General features: G+C 44.5%; 1 protein-coding gene across 8 annotated transcripts in view; it reads left to right on the top strand.

Annotated features, from left to right (window-relative positions):
- The window catches only part of ANKRD31 (ankyrin repeat domain 31), a 195,420-nt gene that overhangs the window by 148,246 nt on the left and 30,190 nt on the right, over positions 1–16,984 (top strand). For 7 of the 8 annotated variants that reach the window (XM_075932280.1, XM_075932281.1, XM_075932279.1 and 4 more), the window contains 2 exons: positions 456–552; positions 5,410–6,457. In XM_075932280.1, coding sequence (XP_075788395.1) covers positions 456–552; positions 5,410–6,457 — 1,145 coding nt within the window. Of the gene's footprint in view, positions 1–455; positions 553–5,409; positions 8,058–16,984 lie in introns of all 8 variants that reach the window. The other variant, XR_012904845.1, reaches the window with a different exon arrangement.

Raw genomic sequence — 16,984 nt, 5'->3', positions numbered from 1 at the left:
TTCAGATATCATATTTGACTTGGAGAAATAAAATCCTGTCTATTCTCTAATACATAAAATATTCAATGTATCAAATTCTTGCTTCTGTAATTTTAATGGACCCCATCCTCAGCTGGTGTAAGTCAGCATAACTGTTGATTTCAAAGGACTTCAAAAAGATTTCATTGCCCATCAACTTTAACCTACACAATTTCTTTAATTACTGTCTGGGTGCGGGTGTACTGTATTTCCCAACTTTCCAAAAACTGAGCTAGCTAAACAGAACTTTCTGTGGAGAATTTCATCCTGAGTGCTTATAAATCAGTGACTCATAATGTTCATGACAGTATCACTTAGAGTAGACATAACAATATTTTCATTCTCCAGCTTTGTTTTTGTTGCTTCAACAATTATAATTATTGTACTTCTCCCTCTCACTTCAATAATAATTTTGATTATGTTAAAATGCTAAACAGGACTGTATATTCATGGCTTGTCGCAGATACAAGACACTTTGAATGAAGTGCTTGCCAAACAGAAAGCAGAAAGGGATGTCCTAGCTAAAAAATACAGGTAAGTGGAATGTAAAGCATGGTATTTTGGAATATTTATTTTATAAAAGCAATACTGATGGATCTTGTTAGAAGGCCAGCAAGCAACATAAAGGTAAAACTGTGTGGTCCTAACTAGGGATGAAAGTGACTAGTTGCTTTCCCTTCACCTTGCTGCCTCTATCAGAGGCAGTAGTTGGGGAACAGGAGCCAGTGTGGGGGGAGCTGGCTTAAAAGCCAGTTCCCCCTGGCACCATCTCCGCAGGAGGCAATGGGATAGTGGGGACCGAGCGTGAGCCAGAAATCATCTGATTCCTGGCTCATGCCCCGTCCCAGATGCTGCACCTCTGCTTTTTAAATGTATTAAGAGCCGAGATTTAAAAGGCTGGTACACAAATGCGGGAAGGGGGGTGGGGAAGAAGGCTGTGTGAGCTGGGAATCCCTCCTGCTGCATTTTAGCCTTTTAAATGTATTAAGAACCAACAGTCTCTTAATACATTTAAAAGGCAGAGCTGCAGTGGCTCCCCCGCTTATTGACTAATTGACTAGTCCATGGAAAATCCATCAACTAGTCAATTAGTTGATTAAAAATTTAACATCCCTAGTCCTAATTCAGTTTTTTATTAATAACTTTCATTGGAATCAGTGGTTTTTGTGCCTGAGAATTAAATAAATAAAAGCTTAAATAAAAAGGCAGATACAAGGTGAGAAAAAAGGATATGACGGAAGATCAGAAATTGATGAACAGGGATATTAGACTAATTACCCAAGGTCACAGGGGAAATCTGTGTCATGGCTTGTTTCCACTACTGGGTGGATTGACACTGCGGCGATAGATCCATCAGTGGTCAATTTAGCAAATCTAGTGAAAATTCACTAAATCAGTTGCCAAATGCACACCCATTGATTCCAGTACTCCATCAGAATGAGACGCATAAGGTATGTTGACAGGACAGTTTCTCCTGTTGACCCAGTGCAGTGTAAACACTGCAGGTAGTCAACCCAAAGTATGTCAACTCTAGCTATGCTATTCACTTTAGGTCAACTTTAGCCTATATTGTAGACATGCCCTCAGTGTCAGGGATTGTACCTAGTTCTCCCGACTCTAATAGAAATAATCAAATGGAAGGGCAAAGCTGGTATGCAATTAATTACATTCCCAACACCTCAAAACATTTTTCAGTTTAGTGCTAAAGAACAGTGGCTCTCAACCTTTCCTGTCTGTTGGCTCATGGCTGCAGACTCTGACTCTAACTGCTGGGTTTGGGCATCCATTTACAGTCGTGACAACTTGTTTGGACCACAATAGCAATAAGACTGAGTCTAGTGCAAGAAGGACAGACCTAGAAGCACAACTATAACCACTAGAAGCATCAGATTCTCCCAGATTCAGGCAGAGGCAAGGCGTAGTGGCCTCCTGTGCAGTGTACTTCTGTTGTCTTACAGTGGATGCAGAGTAGAACAAAGCAGCACAGCTTGTGCGTAGAAATATAAGATGGACTGGGACACACAGAGATGGATGTCATCCACATGGATAATTGGCTGTGGGAATGAAGGGAGAAGAAAAGAGGTTCTCTGCAGCCCCACTGCCCAGCTACAGTGATGTCTGCTTATTTGTCATCTGCTGAATTCATGCAAGCAGATCTAGCTCATCAGCAACTCACATCTGACAAAGCAGACTGGCACCTTCAATGCCACCTGTGCTTCTGCTGTGGTGAGCTTGGTCACACTGTCTCAGCCTGCCCAGTACATACTCCAAAAAGCATAGGGATACTAGGTATCCCAGGTATAGTGCAGAGGAAATGGCAAGGACCTTGAAAGGAGAGAACTTCCCTATAACCTGTTTCTTTTTGAGAGACACCCTAACAATTTGTAGATGCTATTCACCTGCATATCCTAGGGGATCCCCCAATGGATTCTCCTGCAACAGGCCTCATTGATTTTGGAGCAATGGACAATTTTAGAGATGCAAATATAGCTCAGGCCCTACAGCCCTCTTTCCCCCCACGCTTGTTATGAAAGGCCATATCCAACACAATTGAATCTATTGATAATTCCCCACTGTCTTCAGGTCCAGTAGTGGATGAGACTGTCTTCCTGGATGTTTTTTTGCAAGAACATAGAAATAGTACAGTTTAGTGTAATCCATTCCTCGTTCCCCCCTAATCCTTGGTATCTTCTGGTCTACCTGACATGATCCACTTGCTTGCTGTCAATAGAAGAAGGTCACTTCCCTTTCGAATTCTTTCGACAACATGGCAGATACTAGTGAACCTTTCATACAGACCAAAGGAGGCTCATGTAGTATATTCAGGAGGGGAACTATGGCACTTACTCTCCCTACTATGTTGACATCTTTGAGAAGAATGCAAAAAAATTCTCCCCCACATCATGACCTCAACTTCCCCATAAAACTGAAGCTAAGGGAAAAAATATTATTTGGATGCACACATGTAATGTAGAAGTCAGAATTGGTGGTGATGAAAGAATAACTTTAAGAAAACCTGTCTTGAAGGTTCATCTGCAAGTTTACTTCACCAGCAAGTGCCTTTTTGTTAAAAAATAAGGTCAGTCTCAGTCTCTGCACTAAACTTGAGAAGTGTGCATTCAGTCAGAACTCACCTGAGTTCCTGGTTTTGTATGCCTCCAGAAGTCATCAAGATGAATCAACTTAGGGTCCAGGCTATTTGCCATTTGGAAATTCCCTGCAGTGTGCGTAACATACACTGTTTTTTAGATTTCTCCCATTTCTACTAGCAGTTCATATTCAATTTTTCAAAGGAAGGCATGCCCCTCACTGCTCTACTCTGGAAAAATGCCCAGCCCACATTTGAGCAGTTGAAACTTGCCTTTACTACCACTTCAACATACATACTGACTTTGTGGATGCTCAGTAGCTCAAGCAAAGCTTGAAAGAAAAATTAGGGGGTGTGGTGCTCAGCACCCAGAGGGCTAGCCAGGACAGATGCTCTAGTGGCCCTAGGGCTGTCCTGCCTGACAGCTGTTGAGGTGAAATAGGGGTGAGACCCACAGGCACAGTGTGGGAATAGGGCTTCTGGGTAGGGAGCACAGTCAGTGCAGGCCACCCACTGGTAAAACCAAAAGTCAGCAGTGTCAGCACCTATGCATAGAGCACATCCACATTTAAATCCGCAAAAATGAGCCATGGATATCCACATCCACATCTGCGGCAGTGTTCCCGGTAAGCTGAGTGCTTGGGTGGCAGCCTGGGAGAGATTCAGGTGCTGCCCAACTGATTAGGCGAGTGCCCACAGCTGCCCAAAGCTGATAGCATGTGTTTTTATTGGGGGTGCACATTCACACTTTCCTTGGTATACATAACAAAATTTATTCTGCCTATGGATGGAAAAATTAGAGGGAACACTAATCTGTGGATGCAGATATCTATGGATATAAATGGATAGCCATAGATTTGCAGGGTTCTACCTATGCATTCCAATAGTGGCCCATCCAAACATGATGCAGGCTTGTATTGTGGAAGCTGATTTGGGCAGTCCTCTTCCCAGAGGCATGGATTGAAGCAAATACAGCACCTCATCATGTATTACTCAAGAAAACTCACCCATGCTGAGTGAAACTAGGATATTTAGGGTAAGGAGTTCCTTACAATTAAGACCACTTTCAAAGAGTGGTAACATTATTTGGAAGAGCTCACCAACTGGTCCAAGTACTTACCAATTATAAGAATTTGGACTCCTTGCATAGGACCAAGCCTGTAAATCAGGGATCACTCCAGTGTGTCATATTCTCCTGGTTCAACTTTGCCTGGAAATCAGAAATGGCAAGGCAGACACGTTGTCCCAAAGATATGGCTCCGACATACAAAACTCCAGTTCAGAACCAGCCCGTATTCACAAGTCCGATAATTTTTTTAGTCAAATGTGCTGCCAGAACCTCCTCAGCCACTTTCCCTCTGTTTCCAAAATTCAACCTAGCTAGATGGCCATTGTAAACCAAATACTACAAGATACCCAGGAGAGGATCATGTTCAGAAGGGACTGTATGTATGTTCTCTCAGGACCTGTGAAAAGGGTAGATCTTCAAATGGGAGATGACTACACTCTGTTAGGACACTTATGGCAATATAAAACTCTCCAATTTATTGCCCTATCTCTTTTGATGGCCCCACATGCACTCCATGATAGCGACTTTTGTATCTTCCTGCACCAAGATCCCACACCAGAGAACCTGTAGTCTTCTCCAACCTGGACACAGCATCTTAGCTATGGGAGGCCATTTCCTTGGATTTTATGATGGGATTACCAGAATCCAAACAAATTTTTAGCCCGTTTGTTCGGTATTTTTTGGGAGACCATCTGGCAACCCTAACAGGCAGAGTTTAGGCAAGCAGCTCCAGCCAGCTTCACAGGAGTGGGAGGGAATGACCTCAGGCCAACTCTGCATGGTATCCCATTTCCCTAGTCTAGAGGGATAACCCAGAAAGATTTATGTATCCTCTGTGCATTGGCCTCTGGTGATACAAGGATAGAAGATTGGCCAGTGACTGATTCAGTTTCTCAGTTCCTCTGCTACAGATGCAAAGTAAATCAAGACTATTACAGGAATTTCAATGGTTCCAATTTTGCCTCCAGGGTGAAAAGGAACCTCCAGGGTTCCAATTTTGCCTCCAGGGTGACCTCCTCAGGGTTTCCCTGCATATACTGCTTATTATGCATAAGGATTAGGATTTGAACCATAAATTTTACAAACAATAAAAAGGTTATTCAATGTTTGGGCATTGGCAGAGTCTTTTTTTAAAGTATATATATATATATATATATTTAGAGATTACACACCCTAATACTTCTTTGTATTTTGTATTCTGAATTAATCTTTTGCTTGTTTTTATTTCCAATAGGGCTTCAGTGGAATCTTTTAAACAAGGACCATTGAGGGAACAACTAGTTAAACTTGCCTCTAGGCAAAAGAGTCTTTTGATTGTGGCACAAAACCAGAAAGAACTAGGCCATAAAATAAGAAACTATAGGAATGCAAAGCAATGCAATCTTTATAGGCAAAGAAACAAAATTAAATCTTTATGGGCAAAGAAACAAATCTCAAACTCAGGTATTTCTTATGAAAGGGATGACAGAGATGATCTGACTGTTGATAAAAGAGTGCATCATGATGTAGTTACAGTAAACATGGAACCTTATGCCAAATTGACTAATGGAAACCCTGTAGAAGGCACATTTTCAGATCAGGAATACAGCCAACATCCAAACAGCTGCTTGGATGAGACAGGAGCAAATGAAGAGACAAGTACAAGCAAAGAGGTTTCTTCCCATGCTTTGACATATGAAAACAGGGTTAGAGAATATATTTTTGATAATATGTCAGGACCTATAGATACTACAGAAATGATAATGTCGTCTTCAGAACCTATTATTTGCACTACTCAAACAAAGTGTTCACAGCAAGAACAAAATAATTATATAGCAATTCCAGTACAAGTAAGCAAGTCACCAAATCCCACTCCAGTAACCAGCTCATTAAATATTTCAGAAGCTGAAAGCTTTGTTATCACTAATAATACCCATCAGTCAACCGCTGATTGTCAGCAGGTTCCTACTGGTAAAACTCTGCAAAGATATGGACATAGAAATGAAGCTTCCCAGAAGCAAGCAATAGTAGTGTCAGAATCTGCAGAAATCGCTCCTTTTACTCTTCAGCAAAATATCTTCCAAAATAATAGGATTTCACATAATGCTACAGGTCTGGTGTCATGTATACCTTATCCAGTAAACATCAGTCAAAATTCTTCTTCCCAGTATTCCAATAATCAGGATAGTGAACAACTGCAATTGAACTGCAGAGGAAATCGAAGGAGAAAAAATCGACTGAAAGATCTGCTTCAACTAGGAAAGATTAAGCCAGGAGAAAATGTTCTAGAATTCAAACTGCAGGTAACTGATTTATTGCCAAACTAATGTAATTATTAGAAAAAATGAAAAGAAATAAACCACATTTGAGAAATCCTAGGACTGGAAGGAACCTCAAGAGGTCATCTAGGCCAGTCCCCTGCACTCTAGGCAGGATTAAGTATTATATTGACCAGGAGTCTGCAACCTCTGGCTCATGAGCCAAATATGGCTCACTTAGGAGCCAAATATGGCTCATAGCTCAAGTTCAGCCCTCTCTCAATTCCTTCTCCCCGCAATGGGGAGCCCATGCTGGCAATCCAGTCTCACGTCCCCTGCAAGATTGGAGCCAGTGCTGGCTTCCTGCGGTGGGGAGGGGTGAAGAAAGCCCCGAACCTCATTGTGCGATTGGGAAAGAAGCAGAGCCACAAATGGCTCCGCGAGCACTCACCCTCCCCTCTCCCCTTCCTTCAGCTGAGGGAACAGCAGCTCACCGGTGTGCTGCCTGGAGGCTTTTTCCGCTGCTCCACTGGTCAGAATCTGGCCAATGGAACAGTGAGAAGCCATGCCTGAGATAGGGAGCCTGAGAGCAGCTCAAGGCTCAAAAGCAAGTAAGTGCTGCCCAGACCCTGCACCCCAACCTGCTCCTGCCCCCTCCTCCTTGGCAAGACACCCACACACTGCTCCTGCACTCTCCTGCTGGCCAGACACCTTATCCAAAGCCCGCTCCTGCCCCCTATCCATTGGTTAGACCCTACCCCCAGCCTTCTCCTTTCCCTTGGCCAGACACCCTACTCCTAGCCTGCTCCTGCATCCTACTTCCTATCCAGATCCTGCACCCCCATCTCTATTCTACTCACTGGCAGCTCTCTCCCATCCACTGGAGCCCTCATTTTTGGCCCCACACCAGAGCTTGGGAGGGGGCACAAAATCTACTAACCCTGGAACCCCAGAAAAGTTAATCTGGCCTGAGGCCTTGGACCTCAGTCCTCCCTGTCCCTCCCCGCTATGGGGCTGGAGCACCAGGGGAGTGAGGTATCTCAGCTGGGGGCCACATCAGTGAGGGTTGGGGATTTTAGGAGGATTTTTTTTCTTTGCTTCTCACTTGTATGGTTCCTGACTGATTTTTCTGTGGGTCAGTGGCCCCCAACCCAAAAAATGTTCCCTGCCCCTGCCATAAATAAAGACAATGTTGAAACATTTTGTGTTGGACATAATATTATCCTTTACTTAAAATGAAGTTTGGTAAACTAATATGAGAAAGTAAAAGTGCCCAGCCCCCATCTGGTCACAGCATCCTGTCCCCGGCCCTGACAGGACAGGCCCCACAGTCTGGCCCCCATCTGGCCACAGGAAAGGTTGGCGATGGTAACCCTCCTCCTGCTGCAGCACAGGTCAGAGAGGAGGTCACAGTCCAGCTGACGTGATCCTTGCCTAGCCTCCTGTTCAGCTACTGCTGCCCAGGTGCAGCAGCCTACCTTCAGCCAGGTAAGAAAATCCAGCTCCAGGGTCCCCCAACCCATACTCTACTTCCCATCCCAGTGCCCTGCCCTGAGCCCCTCATATACTCTAACCCTGACTCCTCCATACCCACAGCCACAAACTGCACCCCCAGCAGCAGCAGAAGTCCCTTTAAATAAAGTCTGTAAGTACAGTTGTTTCATTTATGCTGTTACTAATCATTATGTCAATTATCAGTAACATTAAGTTGTATATTTTCAGTCATGCAAATGGGTATTCTTACATACTGGCTTTCTGTTGACCACTTATTCTGGATTTTGATGTAGTTTGGCTTTTTGATTTGAAAAGGTTGCCGACCCCTGATATAGACCATCCCTAAACTGCTCTTAATATTTTCCACTGACGGAGATTACCTAACCTCTCTATGCAATTTATTCCACTGCTAAACTACTCTGGCAGTTGAGAAGTTTTTCCTAATGTCTAACCTAACCTTTCCTTGCAATTTAAACCACTGCTTCTTGTCCTATCCTTACAGATTAACCAGAACAATTTACCTACCTCCTCCTTGTAAAAGCCTTTTAGTTACTTGAAAATTGTTATCGTATCCCATCTGTCTTTTCTAAACTAAAAAAAACCAAACTTTTTTCAATCTTCCCTCATAAGTCATGTTTCTAGACCTTTAATCATTTTTATTAAATATATCGATCATTGTTCTGTACCAGAGCAGTCCGAGTATTACATTAATCTGTAAATATTGAAATAAACTTCTGTCTGAATAGCCAACTCTAGTAGTCACCCTTATCCACTCTACTGATTGAGTTATTCCTCGGTGAATTTTGCTTGGAGACCTGAGGTTGCTGGAAAAGGGCTAAATGACCACCAGTTTATTTTTCCCACACAATTATATTTTAAAGTTGGAGGTGGGCTAAAATCCTTCTAACATACTAGACAAAAGACTATTTCAAACACACAGTATTAGAAAAACTAATACTACAGATAGGTGCCAGTTTTCAGTGCATATAGAGGGATAGTCTGAACTTCTCAAACCTATAAAGAAAAAAAGGGCTGTTGCCCTTTTTGACCAGAGCAGTTATCCAGTATTCAAGTTGTGTTGGTAGTTTCTGTTCAGAGAAGAAACAGATGAGACTCAAGTATTTCTTTAATGCACTCCTGTTTATTTACAAAGAATGTACATGAAGTCCGACTTTCCTGAACACAATAGGAATCAAACAACTGAAGACAATTTTGCCCTTTTTTGTTTTGTTTTAATTTTGTTAATTTCTAAGCCTCTTTCCAGCCAGCACTCTTCCCTAAAGCACTTTTTAGAGCTTTTTCTTATGGCTACACTACAAGTGGAACTCCCTTCCCTGTGTGCTCCTGTGGTGATTTTGGTGCTGCTTCCATATGCACAGCTGCAGCGAAGTCAGTCTGCCACCTGGTGCCTGTTTTCAGTACATCAAAATCCCCTTGGATTGCATGGCCTGAAGCCCAGGCTTATATACATTCTGTTTATTGGGTGATGTTTTCCCTTCAGCTATTACTAAACACAGTAAGCTGGTGTGATTGCCCAACTCCTAGCGTAACAGTATTTTAATTTAGGCCATCTCTATAAAGCATTTTTTAGTGAAAAATTTGTCACTCGGGATGTGTAAAAAGAAAAAAAAACACCTTTGAATGACAAAAGCTTTAATGATGAAAAGCACCAAGTTTGGACAGTGCTTTGTCTCATCAAAAAAACTACTGCCCCTAGTTGGGAATTATTTCATTTTATTGGCAGGAGAGCTCTCTCCTGGCAAGAAAGAGCAGCTATACTGTGCACCTGACAGTGGTGAGACTGCAGCAACACAGCCATTTGATTGTAAGGTGCACAGAATAGACATAGCAAAATGCAGGACAATGTAGCACTTTAAAGACTAACAAGATGGTTTATTAGATGATGAGCTTTCGTGGGCCAGACCCACTTCCTCAGATCAAATAGTGGAAGAAAGTAGTCACAACCATATATACCAAAGGATACAATTAAAAAAAATGAACAAATATGAAAAGGACAAATCACATTGCAGAATAGGAGGGGGATGCGGGGTGGGGGGGAAGGAAGGAAGGTAAGTGTCTGTGAATTGATGATATTAGAGGTAGGGAGAGTGGGATGTTTGTGAGTTAATGGTATTAGAGGTGATAATTGGGGAAACTATCTTGGTAATGGGTGAGATAGTTCAAATGTTTGTTAAGTCCTTGTTGGAAAGTGTCGAATTTTAACATGAATGACAGTTCAGAGGATTCCCTTTCAAGTGCAGATGTAAAAGGTCTTTGTAGCAGAATGCAGGTGGTTAAGTCATTGAGAGAGTGTCCTTTCTGGTTAAAATGGCAAGAAACTGTTTTCTCTTTGTGATCTTGTCTGATATCTGTTTTGTGGGCATTAATCCTTTGGCGAAGTGTCTGAGATGTTTGTCCAATGTACATAGCAGACGGACACTTTCGGCACATGATAGCATAGATTATACTTCTGGATGCGCAGGAATATGTGTTCTTGATCTTATAACTCACTTGGTTAGGTCCAATAATGGTATCAGCAGAATGAATATGTGGACAAAGCTGGCAACGGGATTTGTTGCAAGGGAAGGTACCAGGGTTGGTATTAGTGTGGTATGTCCTGTGGAATAGACATAGTTTAGAAATGTGTTCAAGAGCTTCCTTAATCTCTTTATTAAGTATCTTCAGCACATAACAGTGAATGTTTATTCAATATTTACAGATCAGCTTTTAATAAGATTTTCTATCAGGAGTCTTCTAAGAAAGTGTTACAGTGGGTGAAATGCTTTTCTGCCAAACCATGTAACAAATAGCAGCATTCAGAATATTGTATATAGATCAGCTTTTGGTCACTTTTTTATGATCTGTTTATCATTTACTGTCATTGCTAGCAGCAAAATAGATTATTCTATTCTAGCATTCTAATCAGAGGTAGAGCCAAGCCGTAGAGTTGAGAACTGAAGTCAGTCTTCCTCAAGGTGCTGGGATTTAAGCCTCATCTACACTACAAAGTTTTGTTGCCAAAAACTGTGTTTTGGTGACAAAACAATGGGAGCCTGCACTACAATGCAACCTTTGTTGTGAAAAATGCCACACCAAATTCTGCCACTTGGACAACCATGGAGCTGGTGGATTTTATTAGTAAATGGGGAGCAGTGACCCACAGGAATTGGTACACGTTTGGGCAAATTTCTCGACGCTTATGTGAAAAGGAATATGATTGGGACTCACTGCAATGCAGACCAAGATAAAGGAGCTGAGGCAGGTGTATCATATGGTGAGGGAGGCAAACTGTTACTCCCATGTTGTGCTTAAGACCTGCTTTTTCTATAAAGAGTTGGACACTGTCCTCAGTGATGACCCTACCTCCACCAACAAGAGTCTTATGGATATTTCAGATGGCATGGAGGCAGCAGAAAGAGCATCCAATTTGGAGAATGAAATAATAAATGACATGGTTGAGCTAGACAAAGATGTGGCGCTCCCAGCAAGGTCGTCCAATAGGGTAGGCTAGGAACTATTCTCAACTTCTGAGTTGCATATCCAGTCTGAGTAGCTGTTCTCCAGGAAGCAGGAGATGAGATGCAGATTAAGTGGCTCTGGTGTGCAGAGCTGGGTTTAGAGTACAGAAAAGTTGGAGGCAAGCTATGTTGTGGTGAGCAAGACATTGTCCTGTATAACTAATCAGTATGGCCAAGCAGAGTGATGATGCACACTGAAATCTTGATGGAATCCTCCAGAGAGATGTTCTAGAAAGTTTCACAGAGGTACTTATTATTCTCCTTTGAGTGGTATCTCTGTGGGTGCTCCACTCAGGTGTCAGTGTGTCCTCGCATCAGTGATTGGACCCCCTTCATGCATGCCTTCAAATTCTAGGGCACCTGGCAGTCACCATATATGTAGTATGGTTTGCAAGACTCCACATGCGGTGCTTACAGGAATGGCTCGCAAATGTGTACATTCTACATCAACACAGCCTAATCAGATGAATGATGATTCTCCTGTTAGTACTCTCTCTGAGGCCGTGTCCAGACTCAGGGGTTTTTTCGGGAAAAGTAGCCTTTTCCCGAAAAAACTTCCCCTGCGTCCAGACTCAAGCCGCGTTCTTTCGAAATTATTTCGAAAGAACGCGGCTTTTCTTTCGATGGCGGTAAACCTCATTTCACGAGGAAGAACGCCTTCTTTCGAAAGTTCCTCTTTCGAAAGAAGGCGTTCTTCAATGTAAAGAGGCCGTCTTCGAAAGAGAGCATCCAGACTCGCTGGGTGCTCTCTTTCAAAAAAGCGGATTTCTCTTTCGAAAGATCCGCCTGCAGTCTAGACGCGATCTTTCGAAAGAGGCCTGCAGTCTAGACATAGCCCGATAGTGGGTATGCTCAGGTGGTCACATTGCAAGACACGTCTGCACATCAACATACGAGAGCTCAGAGCAGTTCGCAATGCCTGTTTCCATGTCCTTCCGATAATTTGCCGCAAAACCATTTGTGTCCTCATGGATAACACACCCTTCATGTTTTATATCAACCGACAACAGGGTGCCCAATCATGCTTATTATGTGTCGACGTGATCAGGTTTTGGAACGGCTGTATAACAAACAACAGAACGCCAATGGTGATATACCTACTGGCCAACAGAACATCATGGAAGATACACTGAGCAGACATTTTTCAGAAGAACACGAATGAGAGCTCAGTCCCATGATCTTACACTGCATAGTCCATCAGTGAGGGTTTCCAACAGCAGATCTCTTTTCTCCCATAGCCAAGCAAATGCCCATATTTTTGCTCCAGGGTGGGTCTGGGCAGGAACTCTCTGGAAGATGCATTTCTCCTACCATGGACAGCTCCACTTCTATATGCCTGTCCACCAATTCCCCTGGTTCCCAGGGTAATTCACAAGATCTTGCAAGGGTAATTCACATCACCCCATCCTGGCCCAGACATCATTGGTTCCCTTACCTACAGTACCTCTTGAGCCATGAACCAATACCTTTCTCAATCCTTCCCAACCATCTGTCCCAACGTCAGGGACAACTCTGCCACCCCAGTCGCTGAATGCTCAGGCTCACTGCATGGTTACTCCATGGTTCCAGTGTGAACTACCCTGCACTCCCCAGGTGAATGCCCTATCCCCTAAGTCCCTCCAGAACCCACCCCATCTCCTTACCTTCAGCAGGTCCCTTCTCCTGCCTTCCTAATGTGGGCTGCCCTAGGAAGGGAGCTGGCTCCCCCTAAAATTATATAGCCACTGGTCTTCACCTCACGCCTCAAGACAATGTAATGCCACCATTCAGTGCTGGTTTCCCTACCCCCAAAAGCTGCTCTGTGAATGCCAGAAGCAATGCTAAGTTGCTGATGTCCACATTGCACAGAATGCCTAGTACCTGCGAGTCTTCCTCAGTCAGGAACTTCAAGAATAACTGTGTGATGTCCTCACAGCACTGAACAGAGCATAGGAGAGAAGTATAGGAGTCATCCTCTCTCACTGAAGATGCTGGAATGCACAGCAAAGAATGGCGGATGGCAAAGAAGTCAGGAACCATTGGAGGGCTGAGACAGAAAGCAGTGCCTGACAAGAAGTTTTGCGCAATCCCAAGATGTGCCGCACTCTGTTCCACATTCCCAAAATGCCTAAAATGACAGATAGTGTTGCTAGGCACTGGGGGATACATTCCCATGGTGCATTGCTCACGCTGTTGACAATAGTACCTCCAGTGTGAACACAGTCTGCCAACAGAGGGAGCAAGTATGAATACACTTTGCTGACTTTGCTTTTGTCGATTTTTTTCATATCATTGTTAGTTTTGTCAACAAAAATTGGTAGTGTAGACAAGCCCTACTGTGTTCCAGTTTAGACATTCTATAGAGATGGAGAAGCCCTACTGTGTTCCAGTTTAGACATTCTATAGAGATGGAGCCAAGCCACAGATTTTGGAGAAGGTGGGCCACTGTTTTCCTGTCAGGCCCATCTCTTGTTCTAATACAGTGGTCACTAACCGGTCAGTTGTGATCAACTGATCGATTGTGGTGGCCAGCTGGCCGAGTGGCTGCCTCTCTTTGATCCAGCCCAATTGGAGCATGGAGTTGAATGCTACAGCTGGGCTGAAGCAAAGAGGGTGAGCCTCCCAGGCAGCTGCCCCTCTTTGTTAACTTGCTGGCTGGAAGTGGGGGAGAGGGAAAAGAGGCATGTGTGCACGCACATGCATGCGTCCCCATGTGTCCCCAGCTCTTGTCTCCTGCTCTGGGAGGGGGCGGGGCCGGGCCTGCTCCACAGCACCAGGGCTGAGCAGCCAGCACGCGTGGCGTGTCGGGGACTGGGCTACTCTGTGCTGTTCCTTGCAGATTGTGTGTGGGGTCAGGAAGCCTCTTCACCAGTGTCCCACTGTGCCCGGCCAGGCTGCATCCAGCCCTGGGCAGCCCTGGGCTCTGCCTGCCCCAGAGCTGCTGCCTGCAGGCAAAGGGCTGGGCTGGGCAGAGAAGAGACTGTGCCCTACCCCAGCACTGCTGCCCTGCCAGTGGGTGCGCCGGGAGCATAGGGATGTGGGGACAGGCGGGGGGAAGGAGAATGTGGGATCAGGATGGGAGGGGCCCAGGGATTGCACTGAGGGGCATGGGGTGATGCAGGGCATCAGGCTGGGGGGATCATGGAGCTGAGGGGAGTGAGGCTGGAGCAGAGGGAAGATGTGAGGGAGGATACAATTTTACTTTGCAGAAGCTGCACTTTCCTTTTCTCCCCATTTATTTGCCTCCATCCCCAACTAGCTATTTGGCTGCATTCTCACCCTTTCACCTTTTCTGCACTACTCCTCCAGCACCCCTTCCGTTCCCAATCTCCCTCTCATACTGCCATCCCACACCCTCTCCTGCCACCAAACTCTCTTCCAGACCCTGCACTCCTCACCCTGTCCTGCACCCGACCTCCCGCCCAGATTCTGCATCCCTATCCAACTTGATGGCAGTCCTGTCTCACACATTGAGCCCCACATTTTTGTTTCCACCCCAGAGCCTTAGGGGAGTCCACAAAATCCACTTACTCTGGAACCCCAGAAAAGTAAATCTGGCTTATGGGAAGCCTTGTACCTCCATCCCCCCTGTCCCTTCCCCTCACCCCATGGGGGCTGGAGTGCCAGAAGAGTGAGGTGTCTCAGTTGAGGGCCATATCAGTGAGGGTTGGAGGGGTTTGGAGGTTGTTTTGCTTCTCACTTGTGTGGTCCCCAGCTGATTTTTCTGTGGGTTAGGGGCCCCCAACCCAAAAAAGCTTCCCCACACCTGCCATAAATAAAGGAAACATCAAAACCTTTTGCATGGGACATAATAATTTACTTTATTTAAAATGAAATTTAAAAAACTAACATAAGACAGTTAAAACGCTTAATCTGTTTAATAATTTAAATTAAACCATTCTCCCCAGCTGCAGCTCTAGCAAAATGGCATGGGTGTAATGTAATTAACGTTGAGTTTCCATTAGCAACGGTCAGTCTGTGGAAGGGTTTGGAGAAGACAGGGCCTCAAGAAAAGAGTGGGTCTCAGGGAAGGGATGGGGTAGATCCTGGCTTGCCCTGGCATTTAAAAAGTGATCTTGGGTATAAAAAGGTTGGAGACCACTGTTCTAACAGTTTAACCCAACACATTGCAGTCAGCCTCACCTTGTTAGAGCACAGTTTAAATTAAACCTTCCTTGACTGATTGTTAAATGATTTTAAGTCCAATGTAGATATCCAATGACAATGTAGATCTGTAGTCACCAACCAGTAGATCGCGATCTACCAGTAGATCTCAGGGGCTCTAAGAGTAGCTCTTGAGCCCTCTCTGAACTGCGCACCTGCACAGTACATTTACATTAGATTTCCTCATGTAATGTAGGTGGGGCTTCAAGGAAGGGGCGGGGCAGTAGATCTTCGCCTGTTCTGAGACTTAAAAAGTGATCTTGGGTGTAAAAAGGTTGGAGACCACTGATGTAGATTGTCAAGCTACATGTTAACTATACTGGAAATACATAAGCAAAATTACTCAGTTGCATAAGTGTTTGCAGGATTGTATTATTCAAGTAACTATACTTGTAATCTCTCCTAAATAACATTGTATAATATAAAGGCCATCAAATTCTCTTTTTTTAATTATCAAGCTTAATATTTGTGTAGATAATGATTTGGATGTGTTTGTACTGTATTTTTAAAGTTGTGCATACAATGAAATGTATCTGTTTACAACTGAGGGTGTGTCTATACTACAGAGTTTTGTTGGAAAACGAACGTTTTTCTGACACTACTTTCGTTATATCCACATTGCAATTGCGCTCTTCCAAAAGTAAATTGAAAGAACAGAGGGGGGTTTTATGGCATTGGTAATCCTCTTTTTATGAGGAAGAAGCCTTTTTCCAAAAGAGCTCTTTTGGAAAAAGGGGTGTGTGGATGGTGAGGAGGATTTTTTTTTCAAAATAAGAGGTCTCCAGGAAATAATATAGGTGCCCTGGTGGACCCTCCATCCAAATTAATCAGGATTCTGTAGTTCCTGTCTCTTGGTCCCTCTTAAAGCTGCAGGCACCATGGACAAGCCTTGTGGCAGAAAGCTGGCCTGAGAGCAGCATCTCACCACATGGCTCTCCCTGCCACAGGCCTTGCCACTTATGGCCCAGCCTCAAGCCCCCTGCAACTTTCCTGGCCCTCACAGTGAGCAGCCCCAGGGATCCTAGGACCCACCCAGGGGGACCAAGAGGTGGACACCCTCTTGGTCCAGAGCGGAGATCCTGTCCCTCCTTGAGCTGAGTGGCGAGGAGGACACTTTGCAGGATCTCCGCTCTAAGAGGTGCAATGCCAAGATATTTGAGTATATGGCTGAGTCCCTGGTGGAGCATGGACACCCACCCCAGACCTTGGAACAGGTCCAGAGTAAGGTAAAGGAGCTCCGCCAGATATATGTCCAGGCCAGAGAGCACAGCTTGCACTCCGGGGGAGGACCCCACACCTGCCCCTACTTCGACAAGCTGCACCAGATCCTTGGAGGGTGGGGAAACGTCTTCCCCACCAATCGTGATGGACTCCAGCCTGGCTGGAGGTCACTTCAGAGGAGAAGCAGGAGGACCAG

This window comes from Pelodiscus sinensis, chromosome 6 (assembly GCF_049634645.1).
Source record: "Pelodiscus sinensis isolate JC-2024 chromosome 6, ASM4963464v1, whole genome shotgun sequence".
NCBI classification, from domain to species: Eukaryota; Metazoa; Chordata; order Testudines; family Trionychidae; genus Pelodiscus; species Pelodiscus sinensis.
Note: the sequence above shows the minus strand (reverse complement) of the source record. Positions and strands in the feature narration are given on the sequence as shown.